This window comes from Myotis lucifugus, unplaced genomic scaffold (genome assembly GCF_000147115.1).
Source record: "Myotis lucifugus unplaced genomic scaffold, Myoluc2.0 scaffold_181, whole genome shotgun sequence".
NCBI classification, from domain to species: Eukaryota; Metazoa; Chordata; class Mammalia; order Chiroptera; family Vespertilionidae; genus Myotis; species Myotis lucifugus.
The window spans coordinates 709,450-732,851 of NW_005871229.1; the positions used below are offsets into that span (position 1 = coordinate 709,450).

The 23,402-nt window shown below is 46.3% G+C and overlaps 2 protein-coding genes and 2 non-coding genes across 4 annotated transcripts in view; 3 read left to right on the forward strand and 1 right to left on the reverse strand.

The window, feature by feature from the left end:
* Positions 1-1,994: 1,994 nt before the first annotated feature.
* SIRT4 (sirtuin 4) lies at positions 1,995-2,551 on the reverse strand. Its single transcript, XM_023760412.1, is given in 2 exon segments — positions 1,995-2,113; positions 2,116-2,551. Coding segments are annotated over 2 exon segments (555 nt in total).
* Positions 2,552-11,717: 9,166 nt separating this feature from the next.
* LOC111827534 lies at positions 11,718-11,858 on the forward strand. Its single transcript, XR_002831147.1, has one exon. It is a non-coding gene; the product is annotated as a U4 spliceosomal RNA (small nuclear RNA).
* Positions 11,859-12,403: 545 nt separating this feature from the next.
* On the forward strand, positions 12,404-12,544 carry LOC111827537. Its single transcript, XR_002831149.1, has one exon. It is a non-coding gene; the product is annotated as a U4 spliceosomal RNA (small nuclear RNA).
* A 10,433-nt stretch (positions 12,545-22,977) lies between these two features.
* The window catches only part of PXN (paxillin), a 45,572-nt gene continuing 45,147 nt past the window's right edge, over positions 22,978-23,402 (forward strand). The window contains exon 1 of the mRNA XM_023760424.1: positions 22,978-22,995. The gene's annotated coding sequence lies outside the window, so the exon portion shown is untranslated. The remainder of the gene's footprint in view (positions 22,996-23,402) is intronic.

Genomic DNA, 23,402 nt, shown 5'->3' on the forward strand with positions numbered 1-23,402 from the left:
GAACATGCCCACTAAATAGCTGGTGAAAGAAAGAACAAGAGGTGGTTTAGCTGGGTCCTCCTCTGCTCCTCAACCCCCAGCTTGTCTTCTGTCTACGTTCCCCAGCTCGGGGACTCTGTTTCCACTGCCTCAGTGTTTCCTCTGCGTAGGACTCACTCCTGCTCTCTCCCCCAAACTGGAGTCCAACTCCAAGCGTCCTTGACTGACCTGAGAGGTTCACCTCTGTTTTCAACCACATGCCTCCACCCCCAACTTCCCATCACCATCATGTCTCTAGTTACTTGGGCTGAAACCCTGGGAAAAACTTACTCCTTTTACTCGATCTAGTCAACCATCGGATTATGTTGTGGATTTCTTATTTAAAAGACCCCGTCTGCAACGATAGGAAATCTTGGATTTGTTTTAAAATGTTTCAAAGAGTCACGGAGAGAAGGGATAAAGTAGGCATGATAAAAATCTTTGAATCTGGATAATGGTATATGGGAGTTCATTATACTATTCTCTTTACTTTTGTAGATGTTTGACAGTTTGGGGGGACAAAAATCCCCCAAAGATCACCAAGAATGATCTTTGACCCGTGAGGGATGGGAGATGATGGCTAAACACCCCAGGACCCATACATCATTAGCTCTCATTCCCCTGCTGTCACCTGAGTCCGGGTCCTCCAGGCTGACCCTGAGCCTCTTCTGTTCCTGTCGGGCCTTCCTCAAATGTTATTTGTCATGTTGCCTCTTGCTCAGAAAGCAGTAATAGCCCCTTGGTCTCACAACAGCCCCAAACGGCCCTGCGTGATTTTCCGATGCACCGTGAGCTGGGTTAGCCTCCCCAGACACCTGATCTCATACCAGTCACCCCAGAGGCCAGACTGGTCTCTCCTGGGCTCTGCACATGCCTTTCACTTAGAAAGCTCTTTCCCCTCCTTTGCCTAATCAATCTGAGCCAGCCTCAAGCCCCACCACCCACAAAAGCGTCCCCGATTTCTCCCATCTTTACTAAGCCTGTGTCTCTGAACTCATAAAGCTTGTCTGTCGAGGACCCCACGATTTAACAGTCCTGTGTGGAGTCGTTGGTCATTAAACCTGTTGGTTTTGGGTCTCCCCCAAGCCGATTACATAGTTCTCACATGTAAAGCAGACCAAGTTTTACACGCTGGCTTTGAGCCCTCCACGCCAAGGAGCACACAGTCCACACCACATGTAGGCACCCAATAAATATTTATGATTGGCAGGAGGATCTCTGGGGCTGAAGATAAGGCAATGGTCTCCGATTAGCTACCAGTTATTGCCAGGGCTGCATGTATTCACTCCAGCAACACCTATTGGGTTCTGACTACTACATGCCCGGCTGTAGTGTTCTCTGGGTCTAGGCACCAGAGACGCAGCAGTTTGTAGCACATGCTGTCGTGCTCTGCTCATAGGCCCCCAGGACAGCCACTGCACACGACTTCCTGTGGCCGAGCAAGCCTCCTCTGCAGGAGCAGAGTCAGTGTTAGGGAGGGAATCACCCAAGCGTGACCTTTGACCAGGGAGGGATGGGAGATGCTGGCTAACACCCCAGCTGCCCTGACTTCCCGTGAGAATTCTGAAACATGCTCTCTAGACAGCGGTTCTCAACCTGTGGGTCGCGACCCCTTTGGCGGTGGAACGACCCTTTCACAGGGGTCGCCTAAGACCATCCTGCATATCAGATATTTACATTACGATTCATAACAGTAGCAACATTACAGTTATGAAGTAGCAACAAAAATAATTTTATGGTTGGGTCACAACATGAGGAACTGTATTTAAAGGGCCAGAAGGTTGAGAACCACTGCTCTAGACAGTCAGAGGGCCCAGCAGCCCAGAGCAGTAACCGTTCATTAACATACCCTTTGGCTTTCCTCCCTCCCATTTCACTTCCCCACTCCCTCAATGAGTTTGGTGGGATCAACTCCAAACTGAACAACTGACTCCCAAACCCTTTTCTCAAATCGAATGAAGGCAACAGTGATCACGTCAGCCCAGGTCCCTGCCCTTACACATTCCTGCATTCAAGCCTTCCCGACGTTCCCGCACCTGTGCAATGCATCCGTGCAGCTCAGTGAGGCGCTGACTCCCCGCCTTGGTGTGCAAGCGTCCACGTTCTGGGTCACCAGCCAGTACAGCTTTCCGAGTCTCTCCCAGCTGCTCAGAGCCCAGTGGGCAGGGTTAGGCTGATGAGCGGAGAACCGAGGCCAGCCCACGAAGTTCCTCGCCCAGTACCGCTGGCGGACTGGAGCCCTCTGCACAAAGTCCCGGTGCTGGATGGGCCTCCGGTCGGTGCGGGCATAGAGTCCCACCTTTTCAGACCTGTAGTCCGGGATCCCCGACTCCGTGGAGACCCCGGCCCCCGTCATCACTAGGAGTCTCTTGGAAAGAGAGACGAAGCGCTGTAGCTCTTTGACCTTCTCAGGGTCCACAGGAGGACTCGGTGGCACAAATAGTCCAATGGATCCATGTGCGCACTGCTGGCTGAGGTTCAGCCTCCAGCAGCCTTTTGCTGCCCTCAAGGTCAACCCAACGTTCATCTTCATCTTCATTCTAGAAAGAGAGACCTCATGTGAAAAACCAAGTGACTGATTGATTGGTTTAGGTATAATTGATATATATATATATATATATATATATCACATGTTAGCTTCAGGTGTACAACAATTACTCAATATTTGGATATATTGTGAAATGATCACCACATTAAGTTTAGTTACATCTGTCACCACACATAGGTATAAACATTTTATTCTTGTGGTGAGGAATTTTAAGATCTACTCTCTCAGCAACTTTCAAATATGCACTACAATATTGTTAACTATTGTCACCATGCAGTACATTATTTCCCCATGGCTTAGTTATTGCAAAACTGGAGTTTTATACCTTTTGACCACCTTTACCCATTTCTCCTCCCACCCCCACCCCAGCCTTTGGCAGCCACCAATCTGTTCTCTGTATCTGTGAACTTCAGGATAGACAAATCAGTTTCTCCCAACAAATAAATTGCAAGAGACAGAGATATAGACATAGGTATATGAAGGGGGATTATATAGATTAAAGTATGTGGGCCTTATTTGAGTCCTGATCCAAACAAACTTTTAAAACATGACATTTATAAAATAATTGGAAAATTAAACATTAACTGGATGTTTGATATTAAGAAAATACTATTAATTATTTAATGTATGACAGATAGTATTTTAAAAAGTCCTCATCCTACTGAGTTATATATTGAAATATTTGGATAAAGTTATATATCTAGGAGGATTTGCTTCAAAATAATATGGGGAAGGTTGTGGAGCAGATAGGAGTATAGAAATGAAACAAGATTAACCAAGAGTTGTTAATTATTAAAGCTGGGTGATGGGCCCATGGATGGGGGGTCATTATATTATTCTATCCCCACAATAAACATTTTTAAAGTCATTCCTCAGAGCAATGTCTGCTTGCAGATGTCCTAGTATGCTCAGGACAGTGGTAGTGCAGAAATGCCAAAAGCCGTGAGATGAAGGAAAATGATTATATCTTTTGAATATTTTAAAAGCTTAAGAGATATGATCAGAAAAGTTAGACGAAGAAAAAAAGAATGGAGAAGTGTGAAAAGAAGCTAAAATGTGGAATGCTTTACCTTAAAGGAAGATATTTTAAGACCTCTCCAACTTATATCTGGAAACTGCCAACCCAAAGGATTTTTAATTTTTTTAAAAAAATATATTTTATTGATTTTTTACAGAGAGGAAGGGAGAGGGATAGAGAGTTAGAAACATCGATGAGAGAGAGAAACATCGATCAGCTGCCTCCTGCACACTCCCTACTGGGTATGTGCCCGCAACCAAGGTACATGCCCTTGGCCGGAATCGAACCTGGGACCCTTGAGTCCACAGGCCGACGCTCTATCCACTGAGCAAAACCGGTTAGGGCAGGATTTTTAATTTTTTTTATTTATTGATTTTAGAGAGAAACATTGATTTGTTGTTACACTTACTTATGCATTCATTGGTTGATGCTTGTATACATCAACCTTGGGATCGAACCCACAACCTTGGTGTATCAGGATGATGCTCTAGAAACTGAGCTATCCGGCCAGGGCCCAAAAGGTTTAATTATCAGCAAACTTTTGCACATGCAAATATTTTAAGAGATGGGTGATGAGAGCCAAGAGCATGACACTGAGAAATGGCTGGAGGATAGGGGTTTGTTAGCATTGCATATAATACTGTCTTCTGGAAGATAATATCTAGATATTAGAACAATGTATTAGAGAGGACCACAGGTTATTACATATCTAAGAAAGCTGTCCACACAGACCATAGTATTTTCTGTGGCAGATTTCATGCTTATCAGAACAACCTATTGATAATGAACTAATTAATGACTTCAGTACCTGCAAGGATGGCCCCAAATAAACAATAATATTTCACTAAAAATATTTTTCACTAGAAAGGTATGGCCCCCTTCCCTCCACACACCCCTAAAGTGTACAGTGGGGCCTTGACTTACGAGTTTAATTCATTCCGTGACAGAGCTCATAACTCAAATTACTCGTATATCAAATCTTAAAGTGAACGAGTGAGGCACGTGATGCTGGGCTGATGTTGTGGCATTCACTGGGCGGTGGGGTATCTGAAGCTGGCTCGTATCCTGATTTTTAGCTCGCAACTCAAAGCAAAAAATCGGCAGAGAGACGGCTCGTATCTCGAAAAACTCGTTAGTCGGGACACTCGTAAGTCAAGGCCCCACTGTATTTATAATCTTACTTTGAAACCCAAATCAAATCATTTATAAAATTTGGGAGGGTGTGAGCTAGCTCAGGATCTGATGACTCAGGATGAATTGAACACTGGGCTCCAGGCTTATAGAGAAAGCTGACCCTGCTAGGGCTGTGCTGATAAACTGGCTTTCCCCCTTCCCCCTCAACAAAAGATACAATAATCCCGTCATGGCCAATTTCATGCTACCAATGGTTTAATTACTGGCTAGCAAACTCCTCAATATTTAACACCTGGAACCTCACAAGTGCAAACTGATTCCAGCACAGCCTCCTGGGTCCCCTGAAGTCCAACCCGAAGCAACAGGCCTACCTTTTTATTATGTTTTTAATCATCTGTTTTGGTCAAGAAGTTCTAATACCTTCCACAAAATAAAGTCTTGTCTCCACGCGGGACTATTTCATCACAGCCCGAGCCAATCTTATCTTCCTAACCTCTTAAGAACCTATTGCCAGAGCCTACTATGCTGTAGCCATCAGATGAATATTAACTTAAAAAAGCGTTCTGCATTTAAGGGAACTGTATATTTTGGCGTATTTTTTTTAAAAAAAGAGGAGGCTGTAAAAACATAGCCTATTTAAAAAAGGAGGGAGGATAAAGTAAAAATTGGTAAAGCATATAATCTAAGGCCCTATTGTGAATCTCCCAGTAACACCAGCTGGTCAGACATGAATTCCTTATAAACTTCAAGAAGTTAATGACTTACCTCAATATCCTTTAAATCCCTTAATACCTCATTCTTATTCCATCTATGACTGCATCTAAAGATGTCTCTAGCAGAGGAATATATTTATATTTTAGTTAATACCATCCCTTGGGGAACTTTGTGTTCCATAACCCTACATCCCATCTTCTAAATTAGAATTATCTTATTGCTTTATTATTATTATGTTTTAATCCTCACCCGAGGATGTTTTTTCCCCATCAATTTTTAGAGCAAGAGAGAGGGAGAGAGAGAAACATCGATGTGAGAGAGAACAATGATTGGCGGCCTCCCTACAGCCCTGACCGGGGATCAAACCCGCAACTGAGGTGTGTGCCCTGAGTGAGAACTGAACCTGCAACCAGAACTATCTTACTTCTTCATATGCTAAGGAAGCACATTTGAGTTCTGGTATGCCAGGTGTTAATAAAGTTGTTTGCTCAGACTTTTTATTTTATTAATATAATTAAGCACACGCACGCCTCTTGTGTTTCGTTTCCCCCATATTATTTTAGTTTACTCTCAATTGCAAACAGCTACTTGCATACAGCAGAGAGTAGTGAAACCTGGCCAGTCATCATACCCGCGTGTCCGCTTTCTAGCTGTAAAAACAAGGCGCTGGCATTATTTGATGGAGGACAGACATTCCCTAGTGACGTGCGCCCCATATGTAAACATTACTTTAATTTGGATTTCCAGATCGGATTCAGGACCCCGATTTCTCCTTGACACTCCACAGCAGCGTGTGAACAGCTCAACAAATGCAGGGTCCTAATTCCTGAGACCAGGGGCTCGGGAAGCCCCGCTGCAAACACGCCCCATTAGAACGGCTGCTCTGTCCCAGGTCCCAGCGAAGCGCAAAGGGGAGTGTAATCCCTTATAAGAAACCCGCAGCCTCTAGCAACCTCGCAGCCCGCAAGGAGCTCACTTACCTTTCACAGCCCAAGGGACACTTCAAGTCCGACAGCGGGACTGCCTGGTCACATCTGCATTCTGGGTAATGTAGTTTACGAAGCTTAAATAACGCAAACACTACAAGTCCCACAATCCTCTGGGTTTCACAGTTCATATAACCAGGTTGTCCAGTTGCGCCCCCTGGGGGCTCTTTGTGGTCAGAAGTTTTGAGCCTTCCTCGTGGAGGTGCTGCTCTCACCTAAGGAATCCCATACACTGTCCTCCCTGAGAAGTGTTTACAGCGTCACACCAACGTCTTTAAAGTGCAAAATCACGGAATCGCCGTACACTTTTTTTATTCATAGACGCGTGGGGTCAGTAACTTATTTGTCCGGCTTCGCGGAGGCTCCTCTGGGTTTGTCCTCAGGTGGTCTGTGGGTGTCTTTCAGAAAATGGTTATTTTATATGATTTGTCATGGAATTTGTTCTAATAAATCATTCTATCACGTGGCAAAAAAATAAAAATAACAAAGTGCAAAACCATACATCCAAACAGCCCTTAGGAATTCATTCTCTGTTTTTGTTTATCCTCACCGGAGGATATTTTTTCCATTGATCTTTATTTTTATTTATTTTGAAATATATTTTTATTGATTTCAGAGAGGAAGGGAGAGGGAGAATCATTAATAGGCTGCCTCCTGCACGCCCTCCACTGGGGATTGAGCCCACAACCCCAGCATGTGCTTTTGACTGGAATCAAACCCGGGACCCTTCAGTCTGTAGGCTGACACTCACTGAGCCAAGCCAGCTAGGGCTCCATTGATATTTAGAGAGAATGGAAGGGAGGGGGAGAGGCAGAGAGAAAGAAATATTGATGTGAGAGACACATCAATTAGTTGCTTCCAGACTGAGCCTGCAAACAAGTGCCCTTCACCAGAATTGAACCCGAGATCCTTCAGTCTGAGGGCCGAGGCTCTAACCAGTGAACCAAACCAGCTAGGGCTCATTCTCTCTTAAGATAGAAACCTTAATAATACTTCTAGGTTTGGACCGCCCTCAACCTCAGTGTTTATGATCCTTTCCACTCACTGTGACTGGGTCAAGTTCCCACCTTGCTGTGGGTTGTCCAGCACATTCACAAGTACCTGGAAATGTGATGTTTTTACATATTCATGAACAACAAAAGCCAACTCTAATATACAGGGACTAATGTCTCTACCCACTTGGCTTCTCCAATTTTATTTTCCATCTTGTGTGTTATTAAGTTAACCAACACAAAGCCTGGTTTTCACTCCCAGAGGCTGATTGAATTGGTCTGGGGAAACGCCTGGGGCATAACTCGGTTTTCAAACTTCCCAGTTGTTTCAAATGTGTGGCCCAGGAGAACCTCTGCTCTATAGCATCACCAAAGAAGACAGCAATCAGTTTATAAGAGTTTTAGGACATAATTAAAGGGCAGTTAGCAGGGACCTTGAAGACCACCTGTGGAACCACTTCCCCAGTTTAAGGTAAACTGAAGCTCCGAGGAAGGGTATGGGAGATGGAGTCTGACTCCTGGTCTCTCATTGAATGTGCGGAGGTAAATATTGGAAAAGTACCGAGGGCAGTAGTTTGGGAGCAGTGCGTCCAGCAACTGCTCGGCTAGGTCACTAGGCTGGAGAATCACCTGACATGGACAGCCTTCTGTGCCTTCAGACTGGAAACTTTTACCAAGTCAAAACAGTTGTAATCCAGAACATTTTCTGCACACGTGGGTGTTTGATCAAAACCATGGAAATGCCCCAAAAGTGACATTCCTCCCACCCCAGCCACATTTTATGATGAAATATTTCAAACCCATGTGACTTTTTCAGTTCTCCAAGCGGGATGAGCATTATTGATAGAGACTGGATAGGAATATACAACTATTGTGCTTTCAGACCCCAAGGAATCTACTGTTCTGGAGAGAAGTTAACTGAATTTTCCATTTTCTCCTAGTGCTGGAAAGTTATCTGTGGCGGATGAAGTCATCCAAGACAGCTGGTGAAACACAATTTCCCTTGATAGCTACTGACAGGATGTAATGAGCCACCCAATCACGACATTCTCAAGGGCTAAGTCCTTTTTATTTCTCTCTTTTTTTTTTAAAGATTAATTTTATTTTTTATTATTTGTTTTAGAGAGAGGAAGGGAGGGCAGAGAGAGAGAGAAACAGATCAGCTGCCTCCTGCATGCACCTGATTGAACCCGCAACCTGGACCTTTCAATGCACAAGACAACGCTCAACCTACTGAGCCACACCTGCCAGGGCTCCTTTTATTTCTCACAACTCCACCACACCAGAAATTAATGACTAAGTCATTGATTGTATCAAAGCAAATTAATCTAAATTAATCAGATTGTTAGTGTTGTTTTTTCTGCTGGTTTTTCTTATCCTGGCATTTATAGCTGGGTGAAAAAAAATTAACTATACATCAGCATCATACAAGCCTTTTTTTTTTTTTTAAGATAGTAGCTTTCTTTTTTTTTTAAAATATTTTATTGATTTTTTTACAGAGAGGAAGGGAGAGGGATAGAGAGCCAGAAACATCGATGAGAGAGAAACATCGATCAGCTGCCTCCTGCACACTCCCCACTGGGGATGTGCCTACAACCAAGGTACATGCCCTTGGCCGGAATCGAACCCGGGACCCTTGAGTCCGCAGGCCGACGCTCTATCCACTGAGCCAAACCGGTTAGGGCAGTAGCTTTCTTTTTTTAAAAAATACATTTTTATTGATTTCAGAGAGAAAGGGAGAGGGAGAGAGAGATAAAAACATCAATGATGAGAGAGAATCATTGATTGGCTGCCTCCCGCACGCCCCCCACTGGGATTGAGCCCACAACCCAGGCATATGCCCTTGACTGGACTCAAACCTGGGACCCTTCAGTCTGCAGGCCGACGCTCTATCCACTGAGCCAAACCAGCTAGGGCACATATAGGCCTTTTAAAGATGTTCATTTTTGCATCCAGATGCCAACTACATGAATATTCACTGAACAGTATTTTAAATGTTTTGTGTTTGGCCCTAACCAGTTTGGCTCAGTGGATAGAGCATCGGCCTGCGGACTCAAGGGTCCCGGGTTCGATTCTGGTCAAGGGCATGTACCTGGGTTGCGGGCACATCCCCAGTGGGAGATGTGCAGGAGGCAGCTGATTGATGTTTCTCCCTCATCGATGTTTCTAACTCTCTATCCCTCTCCCTTCCTCTCTGTAAAAAAATCAATAAAATACATTTAAAAAAAATAAATAAAAAATAAATGTTTTGTGTTTGAAATTTTTTAATAATAAAATGTTGAGGAGAAGGTTTCTTTCTCAGAGACTACTATTTGCATCTTAATGAGTAGCAAAAACCATAAGTATTCTGGAGAATATAGCTCAGGGAGGAAACAAATCCAGGTAGCAGTTTCTAACAGCTTTCCACTTGCAGAGGGAACACAGGCAATGAGTGAACGTCACTTCAAACTTCGTGAGCTGGGAACATTGCTATGGAAACAGCTTCTTCCTTTCAGCCTCTTTCTTCTAAATTAAGATGTCCACAGAAAACTCTTTTGTATTAAACATTTAAGTAGTATATGATCCAGAAATTCCACTTCTAGGTATATACACACAAAAATTGAAAACAAGGACTCAAACTGATACTTCTATGCCCGTGTTCCTAGGAGCACTATTTACAAGAGCCAGAAGGTAGACGCTGAGTTGGTTGAGCGTCCTCCCACGCACTGAAAGGTCTCTGGATCGATTCCCGGTCAGGACACATGCCTGGGTTGTGGGCTCGATCTCCAGTGGGGGGCATGTAGGGGGCAGCCCGTCAACTTCTTACATATCAAGTTTTCATTCTCTCTCTCCCCCTCCCTTCCTCTCTCTCTAAAATCAACAAAAACACTTTTTAAAATTTTTAAGTCTTTATCATTGAAAGTATTACATAAGTCCCCCATTTCCCTCCCATTAACCCGTTCTAGCCCGCCCCTAGCCCCCACCCAGGCCTTCACCAACCTATTGTCTGTGTCCAGGGGTATGCATATATGCATACAAGTTCTTTGATTGATCTCTTCCCACCCACCTACCACTCCCGCCTTCCCTGAAATAAAAACGTATTTTTTTTTCTTAATATATTTTATTGATTTCTTACAGAGAGGAAGAGAGAGGAGAGGAATAGAGAGTTAGAAACATCGATCAGCTGCCTCCTGCACACCTCCTACTGGGGATGTGCCCGCAACCAAGGTGCATGCCCTTGACCGGAATCGAACCCGGGACCCTTCAGTCCGCAGGCCGACGCTCTATCCACTGAGCCAAACCGGTTAGGGCTAAAAATGTATTTTTTAAAAAGGTAAAAGCAGCCCTAGCTGGCTTGGCTCAGTGTAAAAAAGCAACGGCCTGCAGACTGAAGGGTTCCAGGTTTGATTCTAGTCAACAGCACAAGCCCCGATTGCGGACTTAATCCCCAGTAGGGGGCGTGCAGAAGGCAGCCGATCAATGATTCTCTCTCATTGATGTTTCTATCTCCCTCTCCCTTCCTCTCTGAAATAAAATTATATATATATATATATGATTACATTTTTAAAAAGATAGAAGCAATGCATGCCCATTGTAGAATGGATAGGTAACAAAATTCCATACAACAAAATATCAGTCATAAAATGAAACTGAAATATACTACAGCATGGATGGACATTAAAAACATTATGAAACAAGCCAGACACAAAAGGTCAAATATTGGATGATTCTGCTAATGTGAGGTACTTAAAATAATCAAATTCGTCGAGACAGAGCGTAGAATAGAGGTTGCCAGGGGGTGGGGGGAGGAACCATGGAAAGTTAGTGTTTAATGGTACAGAGTTTCAGTTTGGGACGATGGAAAAGTTCTGGAGATACACAGCAGTGATGGTTGCAAGCCATGTAAAATGAACTGATGCTGCTGAACTGTACACTTAAAATGGTTAAAGTGGCAACTTTCGTTACGTATATTTTACCACAATAAAAACGTTTTATTTTGGAGAGGACAGTTACACTGTGAATTGGGAATCAAGTGAACAGTGCCCCGACCTTGAGCCCGTTTCTCATCCGCCCCAATTCCTCGTCTGCATTAGGTTACTAGCATGTCCCCTCCCATAATGCTTTGCTTCATTCTCCACCAAAATCTAGTGAAGTGAAATAAAGCAAAAGAATCTTCAGAAACAGCCTGTGCGTTTTCGAGAGATCCTAATGTGGCGGTATAATTTCCAACCAAACAATAATGGGAAGTTCTTCCATGAGCTTCAAACTCGCCTTTTTGAATTAGGAGCCTTGCTTACTGGGGACGATGAGCAGGGGAGGAGTTCGCCAGCTTTGCGCAGTGGCAGTATCGTAGCCAATGAGGTTTATCCGAGGCGCGATTATTGCTAATTGAAAACTTTTCCCAATACCCCGCCGTGACGACTTGAAATATAGTCGGCACTGGCAATTTTTGACGGTCTCTACGGAGACTGATCTCTTCGGTTGAAAAAAAGAACCACTTTTTCTGTAGTTACTAGAATAGGTGCGCGATCGCCGTCGCTTTAGGTTTGAAGTTTTTACCTCCGAGGAGTGGCCTGGATCTGCTGTCTCTGGTCCACGTTGCATCTCTTCCAACACCCGAGGTGCGGCTGCTCCGGAAATGCTCCCTCTGGCCCCGGCCCCGGGCATCTGCGCCCGCGCCCCCAGCTACTTGTTGCTCTTCGGCTCACCCTCGCTGTCGCTGCCTTCCCGCCGCTCCCTTTTCTCCAAATTCAAGTCATTACGGTCATCTCTGTGACGTTATGCTGATTTGCATAAAATCCCCCAGCATCCCCAGCGAATGTACGCTCATTCCCAAAATCTGGACGTTCTACGCGAGATGGTCCCACAACAAGAAGCCTCCCGTGCAGACGGGCCTGAAACGCAACTGCTCCGAGGGGACCGGGTCAGACCCACGAACTCGCCGGCAGGTGCTCACCCTCAGCGAAAAGCCGTTCCCATCCGCCCGGGAGTGTGGCTGGCGCGGATGGCCGTCAGCTTTGCGCAGTGGCAGTATCGTAGCCAATGAGGTTTATCCGAGGCGCGATTATTGCTAATTGAAAACTTTTCCCAATACCCCGCCGTGACGACTTGAAATATAGTCGGCACTGGCAATTTTTGACGGTCTCTACGGAGACTGGATCTGAGCTGTTTTAAAGAGAGTATGTCGGTTTCCCGGTGTTTAACTAAGTTTTGGGTCTTAAGGTTGTTCTATCTGGTTCCCCTCTGTCTTTCTTGTCTTTCTGGGATAGGAGTCTATGGGTGGTGTGGTCTCCGGAAGCCTGGCATTGCGCCCCCGAGACCTTCCACAGCTGGGCGTGTGCGGTGGGTTGTGGCAGTCTCACCTACACACCAAAACTCACCCCTACTGGTTGGTAGGCAACCCCTTTCAGCAGGGTTCACAGAGTCGCAGACTTGGAAGGTATCGCGGCCAAAAGTGTTGCTGATCTAAGAAAAAAAGGTTGCCCAGGTTGCCCTAGCTGGGTTGTTCAGTGGTTAGAGCGTTGGTCCATAGCCTGAAGGGTCTCGGGTTCGATTCCGGGGCGCGTACGTTGGTTGCGGGCTCGTTCCCCGGTCCGGTTGGGGCGCTTGCGGGAGGCAACAAATTGCTGTGTCTCTCTCACATCCATGTTTCTCTCTGTCTCTTCCACTGCATTCCATTCTCTCTAAAAATCAATGGGAAAAATATCCTCCAACCATAAAATTATTTTCGTTGCTACTTCATAACTGTAATTTTGCTACTGTTATGAATCGTCATGTAAATATCTGATATGCAGGATGTATTTTCATTGTTACAAATTGAACATAACTAAAGTATAGTGATTTATCACAAAAACAGTATGTAATTATATATGTGTTTTCCAATGGTCTTAGGCGACCCCTGTGAAAGGGTCGTTCGACCGTCAAAGGGGTCGCGACCCACAGGTTGAGAACCGCTGATCTAAGAGAAAAGAGGTCAGTGCCCCTGACTATTTAGTCAGGTATTGCATTTTTAAAAATTCTTGAGGCATACCTGTGCCATGGCACACCAGTCGAAAATTTGTGTTTTATCATCTAAACAAGTCCCCTTGCCTTTTTTCTTTCCTTGAGGACATTGAGTTTTTGAAGAGTCCAAAGCAGTTATCTTGCAGAATGTCCCACATTCTGGCTTCATCTGATTGTGTCCCCTGTGGCGTTAACACGTCCCTCTGTCCGCTGTACTTCCTGTCAAGTAGAAGTTAGACCTCAAAGCTAGATTCAAGAGCACTACAGAGGCGGCTTTGTGAACTGTATCTTCCACTATTAGTGATGCTGCATGTAAGCACCTGGTTAAGGCAGTAACTGCTCTCTCTCTCACTTTACTGTAAAGTGCATTTTGCCTTATGTAATCAGTTACCTGTGGATGAACGACGCTTAATACAGCAACCATTTGATACTAAAAGCCCTTTTCTTTTCACTCCCACTGGCCTGCACCACTTCCTGATCAGGCACCAAGATGTCACGGCTGAGTAAGATAAGTTAACATCCCTTCTTCTGGGGAACCCAGGGTAGGTTTCCTGGAATCAGGCCTGTGTTCAGAACCAGTGTCCCCTGACAAGCCAGTGTGTCAGAACTGAACAAATGTGATGGACAGAGGGGGTCTGTGATAACTGCTCACAGGGGCATCCTGGAGACTCCATATTGATTATGGGACCTGCAAGAGTTGCCAGGATATGCCACCCAGAGGAGTGGTTCTCAACCTTCTGGCCCTTTAAATACAGTTCCTCATGTTGTGACCCAACCATAAAATTATTTCCGTTGCTACTTCATAGCTGTCATGTTGCTACTGTTTTGAATCGTAATGTAAATATCTGATATGCAGGATGGTCTTAGGCGACCCCTGTGAAAGGGTCGTTCGACCGCCAAAGGGGTCGCGACCCACAGGTTGAGAACCGCTGACCCAGAGTCTGATGTTTCAGGGAGCTATAAATATCCTGATGGTATCGTCTGATAACGCACGCCACCCTTTCTTTCCACTCTAGCTGCTAGGCTGGGTGTCAAAACAGGCCTGAGAAAATAGAAGACAGGTGCTTCTTCCCATGGCAACTTTTGTACGGCTCAAAAAGTTAGTTGGGCCTGGCCGGCATGGCTCAGTGGTTGAATGTTGACCTAGGAACCAGGAGGTCACGGTTCGATTCTCAGGGCAGATGCCCAGGGTTACGGGCTCCATCTCCAGTAGGGGGCGTGCAGGAGGCAACCATTCAATGATTCTCATCATTGATGTTTCTATCTCTCCCTCTCCCTTCCTCTCTGAAATCAATAAAAATATATTTTTTAAAAATAAGTTAGTTGTTGAGCTTCCTCCCTTGCACAAAAAGATTGCCAGTTTGATTCCCAATCAGGGCCCATACCCGGGTTGTGGGCTCGACTCCCAGTAGGGGGCGTGCAAGAGGCAGACAATTGATTCTCTTTCATCATCGATGTTTCTGTCTCTCCACCTCCCTTCCTCTCCGAAATCAATAAAAACATATTTTTAAAGAAAAAGTAAGAAAAGGCTTTGCTGCTTCTGATTTGGGGGGGGGGGGGCGGTAGTGAAGGCCCTCCTCTAGGTCTGCTTAAAACTTTCATGCCAGAATAAAGCCCAGTGATTTTCCATGACCTCTGACCTCATTAGAGGACCCAGTACAATGTGCCTTCTCCCCAACTCTCCCTTTTTCCTTTCTCAGCTCCAGTCACAGGGAATGACTTTCAGTTCCTGCAAAGGGCGACATCCTCCTGGCTTCAGACCCCAGCAGGTGTCCTCGTTCCTCCTTCAGTTCACAGTTCAGCCACCCCCTCCTCTAGGAAGCCTTCCCTGACCACCTCCCAGTCTCGGATATTTGGTCCTACAACCCCCACCAAAGCATTTAACTTTGTGTCAGGTACCATTGGGAGCACTTTCCCTATATTATCTCATTTAGCACCCACACACTCTCTATGGCAAGGAGGCTTTTCCTTGGTGAGACAAGAAATCACCTAGGAAGCTTTAAAATACATATTTTTGCCCCCAAGACTAATCTTTAGAAATTCTGATTTAATTGGCCTGGAATGCAGCCTGGGCATCAGAATTTTTAAAAGCTTCCCGGGTGATTCTCATGCACAGCCAGGGTGGAGACCCATGGCCTCAGATAGATGTGATCCTGACATCCTTTTACAGCAGGGACACTAAGGCACAGAGAAGTTGAGTAAGTGGCCTAGGGTCACACAGCAAGTGGTTAGGGGAGAGGATTTGAACCCAGAAAGTCTGGCTTCAAAGCTTTGTGGAAAAAAATGAATTGGCCATAGTTAATTTTTTAATTATTTTTTTAAATGTTTTTATTGATTTGAGAGGAGGGAGAAAGAAACTGATGTGAGAGTAACATCGATCAGCTGCCTCCCAACCAGGGCTTGAATTGGAAACCTGGGTTTGTACCCTGACCGGGAATCGAACCAGTGAGCTTTCAGTGCATGGGACAATGCACACTAGCCAGGGCCTCCGTAAATTCTCCCAGTGGTTGAGAGCTGTGAGCCAGCTCTCTTCTGATGGATACTGAGGGCCCTCGGGCATGGGGTATGTGTAACCTAGAGAAGCTGGTGAGCTTGCGGACATCCTGCTGTCATGTGAACACTGAGAGGCTTGTTTGGGGGCTGGTGGGCCCTTTCCCTGTGAAATAGTCCTTGGGTCCCCCTTTTCCATCCCCTGGAGCCAATGGTCCAGGCTGGCTCGGGAACGGTGGGAGGGTTGGGTGGGGGTCCGTTCCATCAGGGGCTGATGTTTCCAAGGGTATTTCCTGACACGGAGGAAGGGGAGTGGGTCAGGATTACCGCGCCCCACCCAGCCCCTTCTCCCTGCTGTCTGCCCGGGAAGGAGCGACAGAACAAACAAGTGTGAGACCTGGATATGAGTCCCCCTCCCCCTCCCGAATGCGGGAGAATCCTGTGAAAACTGCAGAGCACGTCCAAACGTACACAGCGAGCACTCTCCAGATGCCCTCCTGTTATGGGTTGGCTCAACGAGATAGACCACCGACTCAGAATTTAAATTTGAAAGCCTTTTATTAAGCTGGCCAGCTGACCACAGCCCGTACCTTCCCCCTCTGGGAAGCCTCGCGGCATGTGGCAGAGACCAAGGGTGCAGTATGATCCTTTATAGCAAAACAGTGTTACCTTAGCAGTTCACAGAAAGTTCATAAGCACAAAGGGGGGTAAACAGAGTCACACCTGACTGGTCTAAGACAATCTAGCAATTTTTCTTCCATGGTTCCTAACCCTGCAAACCCCCTCCATATGTCAGTCCCTCCTCCCAGCACATACACAATCCTTCTTCATATCCTGGCAACACAATTCTTCCTCCTACATCCCCCTCCCTCTGAGCACATTCAATTTCTCATGTCTTATTTCCTCCCCTTAGCACATTCTGTAACATTCTGTAACCCTTCCATGCCGCAGTCCCTCACCCTAGCACACTCCTATGTGGCTTTCTGGGCAAATACATTGATTGCTACAGTGGGAGAGCCAACTTGGGGGCACCTCTTTCATTTTATTTATTTTTAAAATATATTTTTACTTATTTTAGAGAGGAAGGGAGAGGGAGAGGGAGATAAAAACACCAATGATGAGAGAGAATCATGGATTGGCTGCCTCCTGCATGCCCCCCACTGGGGATCAAGCCTGCAACCAGGGCATGTGCCCTGACCCGGAGTCAAACCATGACCTCCTGGTTCATGGGTTGACACTCGACCACCAGAACCACACCAGCTGGGCTCAGCATACATTTCTGATCACTAACCCAACCTCTCCTTCTGGAATGCCCGTCCCATGGCCTCCTATTCTCCAAAACTCCGGTCAGAGTTCCTTCTTTTCCAGGAACCCTTTCCAGGCCTGATTTGAATCACTCTTTGCAGCTGATTCATGTTAATGTCTGCAGTGTCATTTTTATAATATGGGTGTGTTTTATTTTGAAATATTAACTCATTCTAGGAATAGATAAGATTGTGTATGTGGTTCAAAATTCAGAAGATCCCAAAGGGTATTTAGGGAAATCTCCTTCCCATTCCTGATCCCCAGCTACCCCATTCTCCCACCCCACCCCTCCCACCTTCCCACCTATCCCACCCCAACCCGCCCCACCACCCCCACCCCTTGCCAGGTGACACTAGAGTTTATTTATTCTTCCAGAGATGCTCCACCAAATTGTTTCCCATTTTTCTCCACAAAGATACACGTTACACACACCGTTCAGGTTTATTTTTCTTAGAACTGTTTTATGTCAACCACTGAGCCACGCCGGATGGGCTTTGGGGCAATTCTTCGTGGGGTCACCCTAAGGCAGTGGTTCTCAACCTGTGGGTCGCGACCCCTTTGGCGGTCGAACGACCCTTTCACAGGGGTCGCCTAAGACCCTCCTGCATATCAGATATTTACATTACGATTCATAACAGTAGCAACATTACAGTTATGAAGTAGCAATGAAAATAATTTTATGGTTGGGTCACAACATGAGGAACTGTATTTAAAGGGCCAGAAGGTTGAGAACACTGATAGACACGGTTGTTACGGACAGTGCTGTGTCGGCACCCAGCTGAAGGACTGACAGCAGTGTGCTTAACCTCTGACACGGCACTTCCGCTGCTAGGAATTGATCTTCAGGAAATAATTAAGGATGTGCTCCAAGATTTAACTACCACGATGTTCTTATCAGCATTGCTGATTACTGTGAAATCTTGGAAATCACTAAATTTAACCAGGGAACTGGTAAATACTGGAACAGTAATACGATGGAATCCTATTTTGACCCCCAAAATCATGTTTTAGAAAAATATTGAATGCCGTGAGAAGTTGCTTACAAGATAGTGTTAAGTGAAAAATAACAGTTTTCAAACAGATCCAGAGACAAATGGCAGGGGAGGCGGGGCGTTAGAGAGCAAGCAAAGGACTTGTATGCATGCATATTAGCATAACCAATGGACACAGACACTGGGGCGGTGGGGGCTTGCCCAGGGTGGGAATGGCTGGGGGGGGGGGGCATCAATCGGGGAAAAAGGAGACATGTGTAAAACTTTAGACAATAAAAAAAGAAAGAAAAATAACAGTTTTCAAAGCAGTGTACATAAATATAAAAATGCACATTTAGCCCTAACCGGTTTGGCTCAGTGGATAGAGCGTCGAAAGGTCCCAGGTTCGATTCCGGGCAAGGGCATGTACCCGGGTTGCAGGCACATCCCCAGTAGGAGGTGTGCAGGAGGCAGCTGATTGATGTTTCTCGCTCATCGATGTTTCTAACTCTCTATCCCGCTCCCTTCCTCTCTGTAAAAAATCAATAAAATATATTAAAAACATTAAATTTAAAAAATGCACATTTAAACATTTTGTATTTGTGATATAGATACTTATATGTGTGTGTATGTGTAATGGTCTAGAAGACTGTACAACTGGGCATTCAGTTTTTTGGGTTGTGGATTTTTATCTCTTAGTTAATCTTTTTCTTTTTCTTTCTAATGATCTTTCTACAAGGACCAACTGTTGCTTTTGTAAAGAAAATTTCCACATTTATATTCTAAGCTCTGGGATTTATTACTCTAAATCATTTTTTTTCTTTTCTTAATCCCCTCTTTCTTTCCAGCATCAATTAGTGCAGCCCTAACCTTAATTCATTAGGTAGCACTTAATAAATGTTATTCACATATTTTTATTGAGCACCTACTATGTGCTGTGCCCTATGCCAGGCACTGGGGTAGAGCAGTGAACAAGACAGATAGGGTCTTTGCCTTTCTGAAGTCTAAAGTCTAGTAGAAGAACACCCTAGCTGGTTTGGCTCAGTGGATAGAGTGTAGGCCTGCGGACTGAAGGGTCCCAGGTTCAATTCCAGTCAAGGGCACATGCCCAGGTTTTGGGCTCGATCACCAGTAGGGGGCCTGTAGGAGGCAGTCAATCAATGATTCTTTCTCATCATTGATGTTTCTCTCTCTCCCTCTCCCTCTCCCTTCCTCTCTAATATATATATATATATATATATATATATATATATATATATATATATGAAAGTCTAGTTGAAGATGAGCAGAGGCAAACAACAAGTGCATAAGAATTATTTAATTGTAATTATGACAAGTGCTTCAGGTTGCTAAATAAAGATCTTAATAACAGGAGCCCTGACATAGCCTAGCAGGTTAGGAAATGATTTTCTGAGGAAATAGCTTTTAGGTTGAAACCGCCCCAAACAGTGATGCCAGATAACATTTCAAACTGTCCGATGTGGTGACCACTAGCCACATGTGGCTACTTCGCACTTGGAACGTAGCTAGTCAAACTGAGAAATGCTCTAAGTGTCTGACACACACCAAATTTCAAAGACCTGGTATGAAAAAAATAAGTGAGTGACATCATTGAATTAGATAAAATATATTTACATTAATCTTTCCTGTTTCTTTTTCCCTTTTATAAAATGTGGCTACTACATATGCAATTTGTGTTTTGTTTCTAGTGGATAGCAATGAGTCAAGAATGCTTATTAGTGACAAGGATTATTCTAAGTCCTAAATGCATAGCATCTCCTTTTCTCCTATGTGAGAGGTGGCTTTTATTAATCTTTTTTTCTACAGAGGAGGAAACTGAAGCATAGAGAGTAACCAGCCTGAAATTTACCACCAGCAAGGAGTGTAGTTGGGACTTGAACCTGGGTGGAGTCAGTCCAACATTCTGTGTACTCAACCTCTACCCCACACTTTAAAAATATATATATTTTTTTATTGATTTCAGAGAGGAAGGGAGAGGGAGAGATAGAAACATCAATGATGAGAGAGACTCATTGATCAGCTGCCTCCTACACACCCCCTACTGGGGATCAAGCCCGCAACCAGACATATGCCCTTGACTGGAATCCAACCTGGGACCCTTCAGTCTGCAGGCCGACCCGACCCTCTATCCACTGAGCCAGAGTGGCCAGGGCTGGGCTCTTGAACGTTAATATAAGAGGATGTGGCAGCTACAGAGCTGAACCTCTTGGTTCTGCCTTCGGAAAAGAGCTTGCTGTCCAGCTGGAGGAATGACAGTTTCCAGGCACAAGACCACACTCCTCCGGGCGTCCCCAGCCAACGGCGGGACCCGGTGGGGACTTGCGGCCTGGACACTCCTGCTCATGGGGACTCCGCTCATGAATTGCTTTCCGGAGCTCCCAGCTGCGCTGGCCTGTCTGTCAGCTCTGAGTCTCTCGTTACCCAGTCCTGCTTCTTCCCCTTTCTCGTTCACAGGCAGTAAGGCAGCTCTCTCAACATCTGCTTCCTGGAGGCTCTGCCTGACACAGAGGGTCTTGGGGGCTGGATTCTTGGGGGAAGGGGAGCTGGAAGCTGTGTTTGCAGAGTGTTTTTTTTTTTAATCCTCACCCGAGGATATTTTTCCATTGATTTTTAGAGAGAGTGGAAGGGAGAGGGAAAGACAGAGAGAACTATCAATGTGAGAGAAACACATCGATTGGTTGCCTCCTGCATGAACCCTGATTAGGGCTTGGGCCAGGGAGGAGCCTGCAACCAAGGTATGTGTCCTTGACCGGAATGGAACCCCAGACCCTTTGGTCTGCAAGGCTAATGCTCTATCCACTGAGCCAAACTGGCTAGGGCTGCAGAGTATCTCTCTCTATATATATCTCCCTAATATGCAAATAGACCAAACAGTGGAACAACCGAACAACTGGTTGCTACGACATGTGCTGACCACCAGGGGGCGCGTGCAGAACATGGCGGGCATCGACCATGGCGGGATGGTGGAGCAGGTGAGCAGGGGTGCCAGACCAAGGCAGGGCACTGGTCGCTATCATCGGGGCGAGCCTCTGGTGGTTACTGAAAATTCTTTGCTGTCATGCACTGCAGTCCCGCCTGGTGCTTGCACCTGCTGCCGGCACCAACCCCACTCGCACCTGCTGCCGGCGCCCAGCGCCTGCCCTGATCGCCTGGCACCGTCAGCGGGTGTGAGCAGTGTTGCTGGCTCCAATCGCCCCTGAGGGCTTCTTCACCTCCCCCTGCTCCTGAGGGGCGATTGGGGCAGCAGCTGCCACTCGCACCCGCTGCTGGTGCCAGCCCCAATGGCTCCGCGTCATCAGCGGGTGTGAGCGGGGCTGGCGCAGTCAGCTCCTGGGAGCTGCTGTGGTGGGAGAGGGGCTGCCAGCTGACAGGGGACCGGGCCAAGGTGGGAGGGGCTGGGTGGGGGCACGGAGGATGGGCTGAGACCCGCCCCTGTGCCCACTGCAGCCTTGAGGCCCACAGTTCCTTTCAAGGTGCACGAATTCGTGCACTGGGCCCCTAGTTTTTATATAAAATTGACAAAATGTGGGGAAGGGCTGATAGTAATAACTACCTTTATGAGAATTAATTTAGATAATAGCCATATAGTATTTGTCACTTAATAAACAGCAGTTGTTATTATTACTCGATGTCTGAGTCTGGGAGAGAGCCCTCTGGGGTGGCAGTGGGGTGTCCCGGACACTGTGCTTGGCACTGGGTGTAACGTCCTTGTAGTTTTTCTCTTAATGTCTAAGGTGGGGCCCCTTCTGCTCCATGCAGAGTTCAGAAGTCTCCCCTGGGAGAGTGGGCATGTGGGAGATGGAGATACAGAACCTGCCCCAAAGGCTGGGCTGTGAGTTACACGGTCGTGGGCCTAGAGGGCGACCCCAGGAAAGGTCCTCCAAAGGTCCCCGCTTCCTTGCCTGGTATGGATTCAGGGCTCTCCTGGGAGGGGACCTACTGGGAGACAGACAGGCAGACAAATCTGACTCTCTGGCGGACAGACATGTGATGAGTGTCTGGTGGATGGACAGACAGATCAGACTGAGATAGCAAGACAGGCGATGGGCATGTGACTCTAAAGACTGACAGGAGGCTCTTTTCCGGCTGGAACCATGGAGGGTGCAGAAGAGAAGAAGAAGGTTCCTGCTGTGCCAGAAACCCTCAAGAAAAAGCGAAGGAATTGCACAGAGCTGGAGATCAAGCGCCTGAGAAAGAAGTTTGCCCAAAAGATGCTTCGAAAGGCAAGAAGGAAGCTCATTTATGAGAAAGCTAAGCACCATCACCAGGAACACAGGTAGATGTACAGAATGGAGATTCGAATGGCCAGGACGGCAAGAAAAGCTGGCAACGTCTACGTACCTGCCCAACCCAAATAGGCATTTGTCATCAGGATCAGAGGTATCAATGGGGTGAGCCCAAAGGTCCGAAAGGTGCTGCCGCTTCTTCGCCTTCGCCAGATCTTCAACGGCACCTTTAAGCTCAGCGAGGCTTCCATGAACATGAGGATGGTGGAGTCATACATCTCATGGGGTACCCAAACCTGGAGTCAGTCAATGAATTCATCTCCAAGCGTGGTTATGGCAAAATCAACAAAGAATTGCCCCGACAGATAACTCATGGGTTGCTCGACCTCTTGGTAAAGGTGGCATCATCTGCACGGAAGATCTGACTCACGAGATCTACGCTGAGGGAAAGGCTTCGAAGAAGGGAACTTCCTGCGGCCCTTCCAGCTCTCCTCTCCGCGAGGGGAGGAAGGAGACCACCCGTGCGTAGAAGGTGGAGATGCTGGGACAGGGCGGACCAGATCAATGGCTGAGGGGAAGGATGAGCTAAGGTATCTTCCATGCTTATTCTGTAATCTGCTCAGTTAGTAAACGGAGTCCTTCAAAACTGAAAAAAAAAAAAAGACTGACAGGAGGGTCTGAGGCCGGGGAGTCACCCACCTGTCGCCTGGCCGCGAGGGGCCCGGAGGCCAGTTCTGTGTCCTCCCCGCCCGGGATCTTGCAGCCCGAGTCAGCACTCCCACCGCGTCAGCTCCACCCAGAAAGGGGATACCTCCCTAAGGATGGGAGGTGGCAATTACAGAAACTCTAAGCCACTGCAGAACAGATTAACGTGACGGTTAGGGAGCCGTCCCCCATCGACCTCCGCCCAAAGGCCCCGTGTGATAATTTAGTTTTTAATTATGGAGGGTGCCCCCCCAAAATGTCTACCCCCCCTCTGAATAATTCTAAAGAGCAG